Source organism: Tauraco erythrolophus, chromosome 1, assembly GCF_009769465.1.
Source record: "Tauraco erythrolophus isolate bTauEry1 chromosome 1, bTauEry1.pri, whole genome shotgun sequence".
NCBI classification, from domain to species: Eukaryota; Metazoa; Chordata; class Aves; order Musophagiformes; family Musophagidae; genus Tauraco; species Tauraco erythrolophus.
In genome coordinates this window covers 117,775,212-117,789,886 of record NC_141465.1, presented here as the reverse complement: position 1 = coordinate 117,789,886, position 14,675 = coordinate 117,775,212, and the positions used below count along the sequence as shown (strand labels likewise).

The window sequence follows — 14,675 nt, the reverse complement described above, 5'->3', positions numbered from 1 at the left end:
CATTAAAGCAGAGAGTCTTATAAAAGTACATTTCAAACTGTATACTTGCCTAAACACTTGGGAATAGTTACCTTTTTATTTAGCTTCAGCCAGGTTGAGTAGCCTTTGCTGTCCACATACTGTAGCCCAAAAAACCAGACTTCACGAAGACCAACAGTTTTTACCACCTAAAGATAAATGATTCATAATCATCAGTAATCACTACAACAGGATTTTTTTAACAGTAAGCAAGCTACAGAAACCGTCTCAAACTGAAATACAATCAAGTTTTAAAATACCACCAGTAAAAAATCAGGTTCAGGGAAGCATTCACCTCAGAGTTCTAAATAAACTCAAACACTGCGTTGCCAAACTACCAACTGGAGTGTGCAGCTTACTGCGTACATCAAACTCGGCACCTGAGCACTACAAGGTAGCAAACAGGACCCTGATATTCGAAAGCATGTCTGGGAAGTGAGCTGCAGACCTACAGACAAGAAAGTTCACTTCAACAGAAGACAACTGGTGAAACTATAAGAAAGAATAATACTTGTGGACAAGTATGAGGTAATGAGGATGAATCATCTCCTTCAAATATTTTTGAGATCTTCTAAGAGTTAATGATACAAGGGATAAGGATGATCTAGCTGATAAACCATACATTGATTTCCTGTAAGATTTCTGATGTCTATCACCAAAGGCTATTAAAGAAACAAAATTGTCCCTGAATAGAAGGAAGGTCTTTTTACGGATATACTAGTTAAAAAGAAAGAAAAAAAAATAAAGAAACTGTTTTCACAACAGACTTGTAGTGTAGCCAGTAAGGAAGTCCCCCAGGACTTCATGCGTGATCTGAAAAAAGGATGAAACTGATGTGACAAAATCTACTGTAGAAAACCTTCCATAAAGATCTATGAATGAATAGTAAAAAGGAAGATGAATCTCAATAAAAGATGATATTTAATAAAAAACAAAATACTGTTCATAAAAGACAACAATTTTAATTATTTGAACAAAGTCCTCATTGAAAAGGGGAAAAACAAACAAAGCTGTTTGTTTATAGCTATTACTATACACATCTATGGTGTGCCCAAATCTCTAATAATACACACAACTGGTCACATCAACTTAAAGGATGCTGCAGCACTGGAAATGTTTCAGAAAGGTTGAAAATAATGATCAGTGACATAGAATATTTTCTGTATAGCTAAGATGAGAACTAAGGCTACTGACAGAGAAATGAGGAAAGGAAAAATATGATATAGGTCTATAAAACTTTCATGGCATGTAGAAGGAAAATAGAGAATGATTATTCACTATTTCTCATAATGTAAGAATTAAGAGAATCAACAGAAATCATTAGATAGCAGGTTCAAAGCAAACAAAAAGAAGCACTTTTACTACACAGAGTATAATGAAACTGTAGAACTACCTTACAAGTCTTTCGCATAGTAAAAGTACACGTGGATTCAATAAGCGATTAATCAGAAAAGTTCAGAAAAGATTATTAATAAACTGTAAACTCTGGCTCCAAAAGATCCAGTATGGCAATACTTACGTATGTTCTCAGGTTGGACCATGCTGGCAAGCTGGTTTACTGAAGGCTGTTTTACGGAAGCATTCAGATGCATGTGAAGTAAATAGAATTTTACACATAGATCCTCCTCCATTTTAAAGTAGTACTATCGGGTTGCAAAATTAAGATTTTGAAAATTAGAAAATGTCACAAGATAGCTGTGCAAACTTACTTCCGATGCCTTGCATATTTGTATTACTACTTAACAATCATTCAAGTGTGCACCTTCTTTCTTCCTCTACCCTTTCACCTTCAAGCTCCAAAGCACAGAATGGACAATGTTCACGGATCCAACCTGATTCCTTTAGTGAGCTCAGTTATCTTCTCTAGAATTCCTACATTATTTACTTCAGAACATAAGAAACCTTAAGAACAAGTTTATGTTACTTGTACGGTCCTGAGTAACATTAAATTTGGTGTCCCAACAGAAGTTTCAGACCTGCTGCTTGTTTTGGCACAGATCTCTCATACAACGCTGATCCAACTACTGATGGCTTTATCAGACAACTGAGAAGGCTCTTTCCTTTGTGGCTGCCCAAGTTGAGCCTTTGTACCTGACCAGCTCTGAGCTGCAAAAGAAGTCAGTAAGAACAGCAGATGCCCAACAGCTCTGCTCATAAGGCATAAGGAAACAAGTGCTTACGCTGCTCACGTCAAAACATTTTGCTCTCACCCGCTAACTAGATGAGCGCCAGCTGAGATGCACATTGCACGTTATTTAAGACACAGACGACTTGTCTACTGCAATGTGGACTTAAACATTAAAAACAGCTCACACATTAGCCTGTTTTACTTCAGACTCCACAAAAGGCATTGTCTATCACTGCCTCTTCAGCTCAAAGGAAAGAGAAGAAAAAATTTCTGAAACTTTGTACCAAGATAATACAAGCACTCATGCACTGCAGTAGCATGGTATGAAAAAGAAGTACAGAATGAGAAACTTAGGAGTTCGATTCTGGCTCAAAAGTGTCACTAAGTGGCTTCAGGCAAGTCACATCTGTAAAACAGATTTATCCACCACCACATCCTATCTTACAACTGATTGGAGAAGAAAAGTAAGCAGCACAATAGACATGTTTTGACAAATCAAAACATACACATAAAGACAACCTAGCAAGAATTTCATCGAGTCAGCAGCCGAAAGACTGTAAGGGAGGCTTCTAAGTTATCTGGAAAGGACAGTGAGGCATAACTTGGAATAAAGGAGACAACCCTCCTACTCTTTCTGAATGGCATCTACAGTAAACCAGAGGAACTGATGCTCAGTGCTAACATCTTATTGACTTGGGCCACAACAACCCCCTGCAGCATTACAGGCTTGGGGAAGTGTGGCTGGAAAGCTGCACAGCAGAGAAGGACCTGGGGGTGCTGGTCGACAGCTGATTGAACATGAGCCAGCAGTGTGCCCAAGCAGCCAAGAAAGCCAATGGAATCCTGGCACGTATCAAAAACAGTGTGGCCAGCAGGAGCAGGGAAGCGATTGTGCCTCTATACTCAGCACTGGTGAGGCCACACCTTGAGTACTGTGTCCAGTTTTGGGCCCCTCACTTCAAGAAGGACTTTGAGGTGCTGGAGCGGGTTCAGAGAAGGGCAACAAAACTAGTGAAGGGTTTAGAGAACTTGTCCTATGACGAGTGGCTGAGGGAGATGGGACTGTCTAGTCTGGAGAAGAGGAGGCTACAATTACCTGAAATGAAGTTGTAGGGAGATGGGGGTCGGTCTCTTCTCCCACGTTATGAATGACAGGACAAGAGGGAATGGCCTCAAGTTGTGACAGGGAAATTTAGGTTAGATATCAGGAAAAATCTCTTTACAGAGAGGGTTGTGAAGTATTGGAACAGGCTGCCCAGGGAGGTGGTGGAGTCCCCATCCCTGGAGGTGTTTAAAAACCGTGTAGATTTGGTGTTGAGCAATATGGTTTAGGGACCCTGACAGTGCAGGGTGAATAGTTGCACTTGATGATCTTGAAGGTCTCTTCCAACCAGACGATTCTATGATTCTATGAAAATAACAAAACAAAATAACCCCCACCATTATCACCCGTGTGTGGAAACATACCCAGCACAGGGTTGTTGTTCTCCTAGGAAAGTTACAGTTTTACTTTTGTTGACTAAAGGAGGACAGATCCCCTCTTGCCCATTCTGACCAGTGAGAGGATAGGCAGGACTAACGATAACTAAGTTAAGACATCTTCTGAAATAAGAGTAATTTTTTAAAATTGGGTTTGTGCAATAAACAAACACTTCCCTGAGTTTCACAATGGAAGAGAAAAGAGACAGCTATAGACATCAAATGCTGAATTCTTGTCTGCTAGCAGATGAAGATGATGAACACACACACGGAACGGGAAACAAATCAACAGCTCAAGAAAACACCAATTAAAAGCTTAAAAGAACCACTGATGGAAAAAAAGGACAAGTTGTGCACCAAAAACACAGAGGAGCACTAGACAACAGCTAAATTCATGGAGAGCTTATTTTCTGCAAGCAATAACTAAAAAGTCTACTGTCATGTCCACCATTTCTGCATAAACCTTGAAGACCAGTCCTCTCAATCACAGTGCTACTTAATTCTCTTTCTATAGAGAAACACCATAACTTTTGTCAAAAAATTTCCTGCTGGTTTTGCAATACAGTTCAGCTCTCAATGTTACTTTGTGGAACTCGCATATGAATTTAAGATCAGGCAGAAAATGCTTCTCTCCTCACACACAACTATGCTGGTTGATTTCACTTGACCTAATAGTTTTTCAATTTAAACCTCCAGGAGTTAGTTAATTTTAAGAGCTGATGAGATGTCAAACATCATCCAGTGAATCAAGGAACAAAGTTGAAGAGAGCATGAAATAATTCAGAGCTGTATCTTTGTTCCCTGTCCATGAATGCCCCAATTTGGATGAACCTGATTACCTGGGCACAAGACGTTACATAGCAGAATGTCACCCCACCCAATACTGCACAGCAGAAGATAGCAAAGGTCAGCAAAAGACTTTAAGCATCTATAGTGGAGTGAAGAGAAACGACAGTTCTACTAGACATAATTACTGATATAGTTGAAGTGCTTTTGAAGAGTAATTTTGAAAATTTCTGCATTTTTAACTAAATGCATGTATCTTGGATTTAGATAATACAACATATTTATTGGTCTCTCGAGGAAAAACAAAATGACACATTGATAAGCTTCTATTCTTCACATTTTCTAGAACACTCCACAACCTAGATCAAAAATTTTCTTCAAGGTTCTGAAGGCTAACATCACATGAAATGAATGTGAGAACAATCTTTTTTAAGAAATCATTCACTTAGTCTATTTGACTGGTCTACATTAGAGACACTATCAAGTGAGAATGTGTAGTTCTGATGGATCTGCAATCCATAAGCACATTAAAGCCATCAGTTCACTTTTCCACTTAGTCTTTTTTTTCTTTTAAACTTAAATTTCAAACTGGATCACAGGACAACATTACTTTTCTAATGTTCAGGAAGTGAAAAACTATCTACAGCTTCCATTCGTGGGGAAAAAAAAAGGTTACCTTTCCTTAATGAATTTTTGTTACATTCATTATAAAACAGTGAAGGATATACACATAATTCTAACAATTATATTGCAGTTGCAACTATAATGCAATTAGATATAAAAATACCATTAATTTCAAAGCAGTTCTATAGGCATGATTCAAATGAAGTCTCACTGTTAACCTATTTACACAGAGTTCTTCGAATCTAACACATTCTATGAGAAGTACTGAGGAAGGTCAAACTAACTGAGAGAATAACTTACATGATGTAAGGAAAAACATAATCTATACATGAGAACGCTTCTGCCTTCTCAAACTATGCTTTAATATCCACAATAGTTTTACATGTTTGTACACATACATACACAGAGACACATATCAGTTACCTGATCAAACAGCTGCTTGCCTGTTGTATTGGGCTGGATGGCAAATTCCAACTCTGCATCCATTGTGGTTACTCTGACATTGATCTACAGAAAATAAAGAAATATTGAAATCGTACTGTAACAGCATAATGCTTCTATATGCTGTGATTAGCCGGTAAGAAACAATATATGGTAAGTAAATTCAATAATTCTAATGGTCTTGTATACACACAGAACACAGCAGATATAAAAATGGAAAACCTGAATCTGCAAAAAAATCTCATCTTTTAATTTAACACTAGGTTTGAAGGTCAAACCAGGGAACAGAGTTCAAATTCAATGTACTGGGATAGCTGACGTGACTAGTGACCACTCAAAGAACACTGGAACATTCAGCTACCAGGTACTATCTTTCAGTGGGCTTCCCAAACGTCCACAAAAGAAAAAGTTCCTAGTCATATACATTATCATTTTAAGGTATTTATACTTGGCAATATAAAAAGACAGGTAGCCTCCTGCCCTGCCATTTCCAAAATTAAGAGATTCAGTGGTCTTAAAGTGTATGGAACTAGAGCTTGTACTCCTCAGGACAGAATAATAGCATATTTTTCATCAATGGAAGGAGGAACTATAGAAGTTAGCTCCCCTTAATACTGATCCCATTCAATTCCCTTACTACAAGACTGAAGAAACACCACTATCTAAGGAACTTACTTCTCCTGAAATAGGAGACCATTTTCCAGATGACTTCTGATAGTCACTGTTTTTATTTGTTCTAAAACAAGCAATCAAATATCCCAGGAGATATATCCCAAATATCCCTGGAAGCCTACATTACTTGGAAGTACAACAGTCTGTTCCAATTTCTCTTCAACTGGTATACACAGAAGTAAGAAATTTCATGAAACAGAACAAAGTACTAAATGCACAGTACTGTCTTCTCACTCTTAGAACAGTCCTCCATTCCAACTGCCAGGGTATCACTTTTTATTTATCTTTAGTGAATATGAACATAAATTATTAAAGGTCAAATCTATTTTGCTATAAATGCAATAATCAAAACCATGAAACTTACTTAAGGCACAAACATATTCTAATTTCTCTCTATATAAATACAGAACTATACTATCCTATAAATATGGAACAAGAATAAATTAGGATTTGTATTACAGGTTCTTACACTACTTGATCTATGCCTGTGTAAACCATTTCCATTAACTATTTCCCTAATTTTGCCACCAGGTGGAATACTTTGAGAAGTGAGAGTCGGGAAAAGTCTCTGCAAGACAAAACAGAAGGGAAATCTAAGGTGCAAAAGAGAAAAGTGGACAGAATTCTGTCCCTGTGCAACAGATTAAGCTTGTTCACTCTTTTCTTAGCATCAACGTAAACAACTTTGGGCATGAGCTGGATACACAAGACACGAGTAGCAGGAGTCTGAGAACCTCTAGGTTATAGACCTGCAAACAAGGAAGATAGCAGGGGGTTAGCAAAGTTTTTGGTGTGCAAACACTGATAAAGAACAAGAGTTGAAGGCTCTGGAGTAAAAGGTAGTAAACTTTTATTGCAAAAATAAAAAAAAAAAAAAAACAAAACAGAGGGTGTGCATCAGGAAGAGGGAAAGAGGTGTTGTCTGTAGATTCTCTCACTGTTCATTTCAAGAGGAAAAAGAGTTGCTTATTCTCTAACAGAACAACCCATTTAAAACGGTAGGTCTAACTCACTCCCAGTTGCACTGGTTTAAGTGTGAGGGGTTGCCCCTTAATTACAAGAAGTTACTTTTTTAAAAGCAGATTTTAAATTTTAAAAACAAAGCCTGCTTTAAGGCAGCTAAAAGCAAGCAAGTTACAAAGGATAAGGCTAAAATGTAAGTTTATTAAATGCCAAAGCACTCTGTTATGTAACACCACCACTGCCAAAACAAGAAGCATCACAGAAGATCTACAAAGCACCGCAAGTTCAATTAATTGCAGCAGACTTTTGAAGAGTTACAGGAGAAACTTCTTACATAAATATCCTTACAGCAAACGTCAACTTCTACAAATGCAAGAATAACTACCTGAAAGTCTATCATCTTTCATAAAAACTAAAATACTCAAATAGTAAAATAATAGATGTAATAGAGAAGCAAACTCATCACAGCCTGCAGATTCATTCTGGCTTCTGAATGTCACTGCCTCAAATAAAAGCTGAGCGCTGTAGGAGCGCACAGCTACCACCTCTGCGGCAGATACAGACACACATTAGCAGAACCTGGTCGCTCACATGCATCACAGTAACTGCTTATGTCTTCAGCAGTTTTCTTTTTCTTTGAACTTCCGAATGACAGATCACCCAAGTGCTAATTAAAATTTACACTTTCAGTTCTACTAAGAAAGTTGGAAATTAAATGATAGCAATATTAAAATGTTACCTTTTATGACAAAAATGATTTAAGAAAATACATACAAAGTTAACACTACACTTGATCATATTCCTTCTGAAGACACCTGGGCCAACTTAGATCTTTGGCCTACAAATACTGAGCTTTTACAACCTTTTAACATTGTTTCAGTTTCAGTTATTTCTAGGCATGGAAAATAAGGAGGTTACTTTTGGTAAAACCCGAGACTGAACCCAAAGGGTTTACTTATCTAACCCAAACCTCAAGCACACAGCACGCTCTCAACAAAATCGAACCTCTGGTGTCAGTTGTGTTGCCTGTAAAATAAAGCTAAGCAACTACATTAAGAAGAGCCATTGGGCAAGTTTCCACATTATAAAAACGGCAGGGAATTGAGAAAACACAGGCAGAGAAAGAAGGCCCAGTAAATTCAGCAATGGACTGCCACTCATGTAATCTGCCCTGGGGTATGCTGCTACTTTGCAGCAATGCTCCTAGTGTTACATCAGTGACAAGGGGAAACTATCTGACCCACAAATTATGAAGACAGTAATCTGAACATGATTACTCTGAACCAACTTGACCACATGAACACGAAACAGGAAGGGGCTCTCACACTGGTGGCAAGAGAAACGCACGAAGGTTTCCTGTAGCAAGTGCTGGAAGGCTGCCTGTACTCATAGCACAAGACCCATCTCATGCCTTCTTTTCAATCTTTCACCCCCCAGGATCACACATCTTCCACCAAACTTCAGAAGCTATGACAAAGCACTAGACAAGACTTCAGCTGCTCGGTCGTGAGGCAAATCCCATTCTGCTGTGCGCAGGCTCAGGGTAAGAGCTGCGACAAGTCTCATTTGGCATATTCATATCTAATTTTGACTGAACTCTGAGTAGAGGCCTTCTAAGGATGCTACTCTGGTAAGCTAATCAAGAAACTCTCTAGGCGGTTCTGCAATTCACAGGAGTATGCCTGAGCAGATAACCCCCCCCCTTTTTTTTTGAGGTTAAAAAGTGGCTATACGCAAACATTATTTTTGGTGCCACAATTTAAATACAATTTAAATACAAATACTACAATATCATTGAGGTCATGTCTGGGAAATACTTAAAAATGCTATTGTAGGCTTAGTAACTGACTAAGACTCCATGAATCCTCTGACAAGGTCCACGCAGTGAGAGTTCCTCCCCTCCTCCTCCACAGATCAGGCAATGTCATACCTGAATGGCAGCTCTGTGATGCCTGACAGAATTCACATCTAGCAATACAGTACTCCCAACCAGCCCTCTTACATCCAGTACCAGAAATCAAAGATCTAGGCCACTGTGACATACACAGTAAAAAAAAGAATTTCCAATGCTTCCAACACCCATCCCATGGAGCTATACACACTTTTAATGCAGAGGGTATAAGACAGCTTCTCAGCTCCCACTTTAGACATACGACTATACCAATGTCCACCAGTAAAGCTAGGACAAGTGCACTCTTGTGCTGGGAAGAAGATGGCATTTAAAAAAGAAAAAAAAAAAACCAAACCAAAAAACCACACACACAAAAACCCACAGCAACTCACAACCCGTAAACAAAATATAAGCACTGTAGGGTTTGCCTCTTTCTGGAAGAACTTCATCCTGAACACATTGCCTTTATGCGATTAACATTAAAAACATACACCAAGCATCTAGCAAGCACAAGGTATATTTAAAAGGCCATAATGGAAAAGATAAAAGGGCAAGTTAATGAGATATTTTATTTTTAAAAAAAAAAATTCTAAGAGGAAGAAAATGCTTAGCACTTTTCTTAGCTGGTTAGTTTTAAGAGGACATTTTATAAAAAAAGCTGATGTAAGAGGGTATAAGGAACACAGTAAAGTTTAGCATAGCACAGAAAAAAGTCTGCTGGACATCTAGGAAAACGCTACTGCAAACCTCTATTTCAGAGCACCAAATCTCTATTTAGAATACCAACACCTACCTTACAGCTTTTGAAGTGGCTATTTAGCTTGGCTCATTTGCCTATACTGAGCAACATACGCAAGTGGCCAGGGATGGAGACCTTGCACCATAAAAGGATCACCAAACATTTCGAAAAAATTGCTGTAAGTAGTACAGTTTTTCCTTGTTTCTGATAAAATGGCTTTGTCCCAATATCTGGGTACACATATAGGTTTTTTTAACCTATTTGTAATAAGCTTTTCCCAAACAATAAGGCTTTAAACTCTTGCATTGTGGCAGTTATCTTCTTCACCTTGGCATCCGAACTAGCAGTCTGAGTTTATCTGTATTTCACCAGACTTTTTTCAGATCGATTAAACAGAGTCAAGGGAAAGGGAAGAACACATACATACATATTCATTATTCTTTGTGAAGGGAGAAACTGATGTTTTCATAACAAATGTTGCTAATGAGTTATGAGGCTCTTTGACACAGCTCACAGAATAGTATTTTGTAAAAAAACATTCTAAAGCAATTTATCTATGACAGAACTTATGCAAAGCAATAAAGAGTACAGTCAGTGAACACACTTGGAACAACAAACATCCATGTGCATATACTAAAAGCACACATTTCATACGGGAATTACATATTTGTTGTATTACAGCTTTAAGGACTTGAAAAAAATATTTCTACAGTTCCTTGTAGTATCTAACTTCAACCCTTCACAGTTTAATGGGATATTACACCGTCACCACATTAACCTTTGGATCTCTTCTCAAACACAGATAGACTCCATAGAATATGCACAAAAATTGATTGTTGGCTTAATAGCCTAATACTTCCTGCCACTGTACTTCAGCCATCATTCGCAGAGATTAGTCACAGCACTTCAGCTTTCATCAGGAAGTCCAAAACTGAGTAGGTACCAATATTTAGTACAAAAGCAATGTAAAATCACATTATAAAGGCTTCCAATGGTTTTGCTCTGTTTTAATAAATGCAGTATGAATCAGTCATATCTAAAAGCCACAGAAAACAGTCCAATTCTTATTTAGAAGAAAATTGCGAAAAAAGTTCTTCCAAGACTTTCTTCACATTAGTTCAGCCGACTACTGTATCAAGATCGCATATTAAAATTATTTGTGTTAAGGAGTAGCAGCACATTGGTCCCACTGCTTTTCTCACTGTACAAATATACACAGCACGCTCTCCTCATCAATCTCAAAGGAGATATAGGAAGAGATGTAAGAGAAAAAATTATGAAGTAGATAAGGTAAAAAGGTAAGGATTAAACAGCATTAGGAACAGAAGACTATAGAATAATGGCAATAGATTTTACTAATAGACAAAGCAAAAGAAAGCAGTCCTCCAAACTGGCATCAGTTGTCTATTTATGCTGCAGAAATAAATCGTATATTCAAGATATAATTCAAGTACTGCATTACATATCTCAAAGATTTCCTGTAAAACAACACTCTAGTAAAAAATAAACTTATACACTATGTCAATTCAACAACTTCACAGAAATTAACTTGATCTTGTAAGTATTAATTCAAATTTTAAACATCCATATTATTTCACAATCCAATATCTACTCCTGCCGAATACATATCATGAAATGTTGAAGTCTAAAAAAATATGTTCTTTTTAAATCTCAGTAACTTTGACATCTACCCATTACTACCCAGCGTAATGCTCTCTTTCACGCCTTGCAGTTTTGTACAAAAATGCTGCAAACTATCAGCAAAAAACAGTTGACAATTTAACTCCTCTTATACCCTACAAATGCAACTAATATTTCAATCAATTAAACCTAATCTTCTTAGCCTATGAAATGATTAACAGTTATGTAACTAATGATGTCTAATTTTAGTTTCTACGCTTCTATTTTTGGTGAAGATCTGTGAGAATAGCATACAGCTGAGAAACATTTTGTATCTGGTCTTTTAGGAAGAAAGCACTGAAAATAAGATTCAACAAATATTCTATTCTTCGGTAAGCAGAGAACTAAGCACTGAAAACAGCCCTATTAACAGCTCCAATTTTGATTACAGCAGCAAAGTCCTAATTAAACAAAGAAGTCCCCAATTTTCATAGAATCATAGAATGGTTAGGGCTGGAAGGGACCTTCAAAGGTCATCTAGTCCAACCCCGCTGCAAGGAACAGGGATATCTCCAACTAGATCAGGTTGCTCAGGGCCTCATCCAACCTGGCCTTGAACGTCTCCAGGGATGGAGCATCCACCACCTCTCTGGGCAACCTGTTCCAGTGTTCTACAACTCTCATGGTAAAAAATTTTTTCCTAATATCCAACCTGAATCTACCTCCCTCTATTTTAAAACCATTACCCCTTGTCCTATCACAACAGGCCCTCCTGAACAGCCTCTCCCCATCTTTCCTGTAGGCCCCCTTGAGGTACTGGAAGACCGCTATAAGGTCACCCCGGAGCCTCCTCTTCTCCAGGCTGAACAGCCCCAACTCTTTCAGCCTGTCCTCATAGGAAAGGCGCTCCAGCCCTCTTATCATCTTCGTGGCCCTCCTCTGGACCCTCTCCAACTGGTCCATGTCCTTCTTATGTTGGGGGCTCCAGAACTGGACGCAGTACTCCAGGTGAGGTCTCACGAGGGCAGAGTAGAGGGGAAGAATCACCTCTCTCGACCTGCTGGCCACACTCCTCTTGATGCAGCCCAGGACGCGGTTGGCCTTCTGGGCCGCAAGAGCACATTGCCGGCTCATATTGAGCTTCTCGTCCACCAGTACTCCCAAGTCCTTCTCCTCAGGGCTGCTCTCGATCCATTCACCACCCAGCCTGTATTTGTGCCTGGGATTGCCACGACCCAGATGTAGGACCTTGCATTTGGCCTGGTTAAACTTCATGAGGTTGACACGGGCCCACCTCTCCAGCCTGTCGAGGTCCCTCTGGATGGCATCCCTCCCTTCCAGCGTGTCGACAGCACCACACAGCTTGGTGTCATCGGCGAACTTGCTGAGGGTGCACTCCATGCCACTGTCCACGTCACCAACAAAGATGTTGAAGAGGGCCGGGCCCAACACGGACCCCTGAGGGACACCACTCGTGACCGGTCTCCACTTGGACATCGAGCCGTTGACCACTACTCTCTGAGTGCGGCCATTGAGCCAATTCCTTATCCACCGAGTGGTCCATCCATTAAACCCATGCCTCTCTAGTTTAGAGAGAAGAATGTCGTGCGGGACAGTATCAAAAGCTTTGCACAAGTCCAGGTAGATGATATCCATTGGTCGACCCTTGTCCACCGATGCTGTCACCCCATCCTAAAAGGCCACCAAGTTGGTCAGGCACGATCTGCCTTTGGTGAAGCCATGTTGGCTGTCACCCACCACCTCCTTGCTCTCCATGTGCCTTAGCATGGTTCCCAGGAGAATCTGCTCCATGACCTTGCCAGGCACAGAGGTGAGGCTGACCGGCCTGTAGTTGCCCGGGTCCTCCTTGTTCCCCTTTTTAAAAATGGGGGTTATGTTCCCTCTCTTCCAGTCATCAGGGACCTCGCCAGACCGCCACAACTTCTAAAATTTTTTTTTAGATAGATCACAACAGAAGCTAAATGAAATTTAATTCTGCACTGCTAGACAGAACGGAGAATATTAAGCCTCAGAACTATTTTGTTTTAAAAGTAGAGGAGATACTGAGTGAACTGCTTGAAAGAACAGAAAGCCACTTTGTCTCAAATACAGCCAAAGTAAACAAACAGTCTTTTGTACTGAAGCAATCAAAGAAGAAAATGTTTCAATAATATATACTTTTCAAACACAGATTACATTAATATCTCAGGACAGTCTATAAACTTGCTTTTACCCTTTCAAAACAGCCTTTTCACTCAAGCTATTAAACCCAGTAGCCTCTAAGACAGAAAACCCCAAACACGTAAGAACAATGATCTTTTACTATCATGTATAAGAAGATCATTCACAGTGGCATGAACCTTATTTCAGACTGAGACTTCAGGAAAAAATGAAAGATCTTTGCTTTAAAACTCAACTATGTCAAGATCCTTCACTAGTCTTCATTTACTTAATTTTGACTGGAATACTACATAACTGTTCAACATGAAAGCAAAAAAGCAAAACTGAAATATTTTCCACTGTTTTATCTGTGATTTAGTGCTTATTGATTCATTTAAATCTATATATAGCTTAACAATTCTTTATCATAGAATATCTCAACTTGGAAGGGACTCATAAGGATCATCAAGTCCAACTCCCAGTATTTCATTATGCATACCAAAAAAAAAATAATTTCATTCCCAAACATGGAGAGAATTTACTAATAGTTGTACTGCACAGGTTTACATATTTACAGGATGAACAGATTTTCTGAAAACTATCAACTGGATCATTATAGCAGAATCTGGAGGAAAAAAAAAGAAAAAAAGAAATATATATACACACCTAAATAGGTCCCAGCAATACAGACAAGAGAGCTATTAAATAACTGTCAAAATTCTCATCAGTTACGATAACTGGGTTTTCTTAGTTCAATACAATCTTATTCACAATTATTTCATTAGTTTTCAGGTTAAAAGACCTGCAGTAATAAAACTACTGAACACTGACAGTCTTATTGCAACAGCTGTCAAAAATAAAGAACAAGGGGTTGAAGCACGGACAGTTTCCGGACTAGAAGTACCTTTGGTTATTGTGGATTGTCTTTAAAGACAACTGGTAAGAGCTACAGTGAATGTCCAGGGCAAGAGACCTTCTACAGTCCAGTACTATCAAACCCTAGCAGAATAGCAAGGCACTTCAAAGAACAATGCTGGATTCATTAAACATATCCAATGACTAGACTCTGTACAGACTCCAAAGAAAAGAAAAAAAAAAAAATAAAAAAGGGGAAAAGCTCCAAAGTGATCCACCATTTAAGAGGCAACCAGAGC

General features: G+C 38.8%; 1 protein-coding gene across 2 annotated transcripts in view; it reads right to left on the bottom strand.

Moving 5' to 3' along the window:
• The window catches only part of RDX (radixin), a 52,393-nt gene that overhangs the window by 26,434 nt on the left and 11,284 nt on the right, over positions 1–14,675 (bottom strand). For both annotated transcript variants that reach the window (XM_086621653.1, XM_086621660.1), the window contains exons 3-4: positions 5,459–5,542; positions 72–167 (exon numbers count right to left, since the gene is read on the bottom strand). In XM_086621653.1, the coding sequence (XP_086477779.1) occupies positions 72–167; positions 5,459–5,542 (180 nt within the window). The remainder of the gene's footprint in view (positions 1–71; positions 168–5,458; positions 5,543–14,675) is intronic.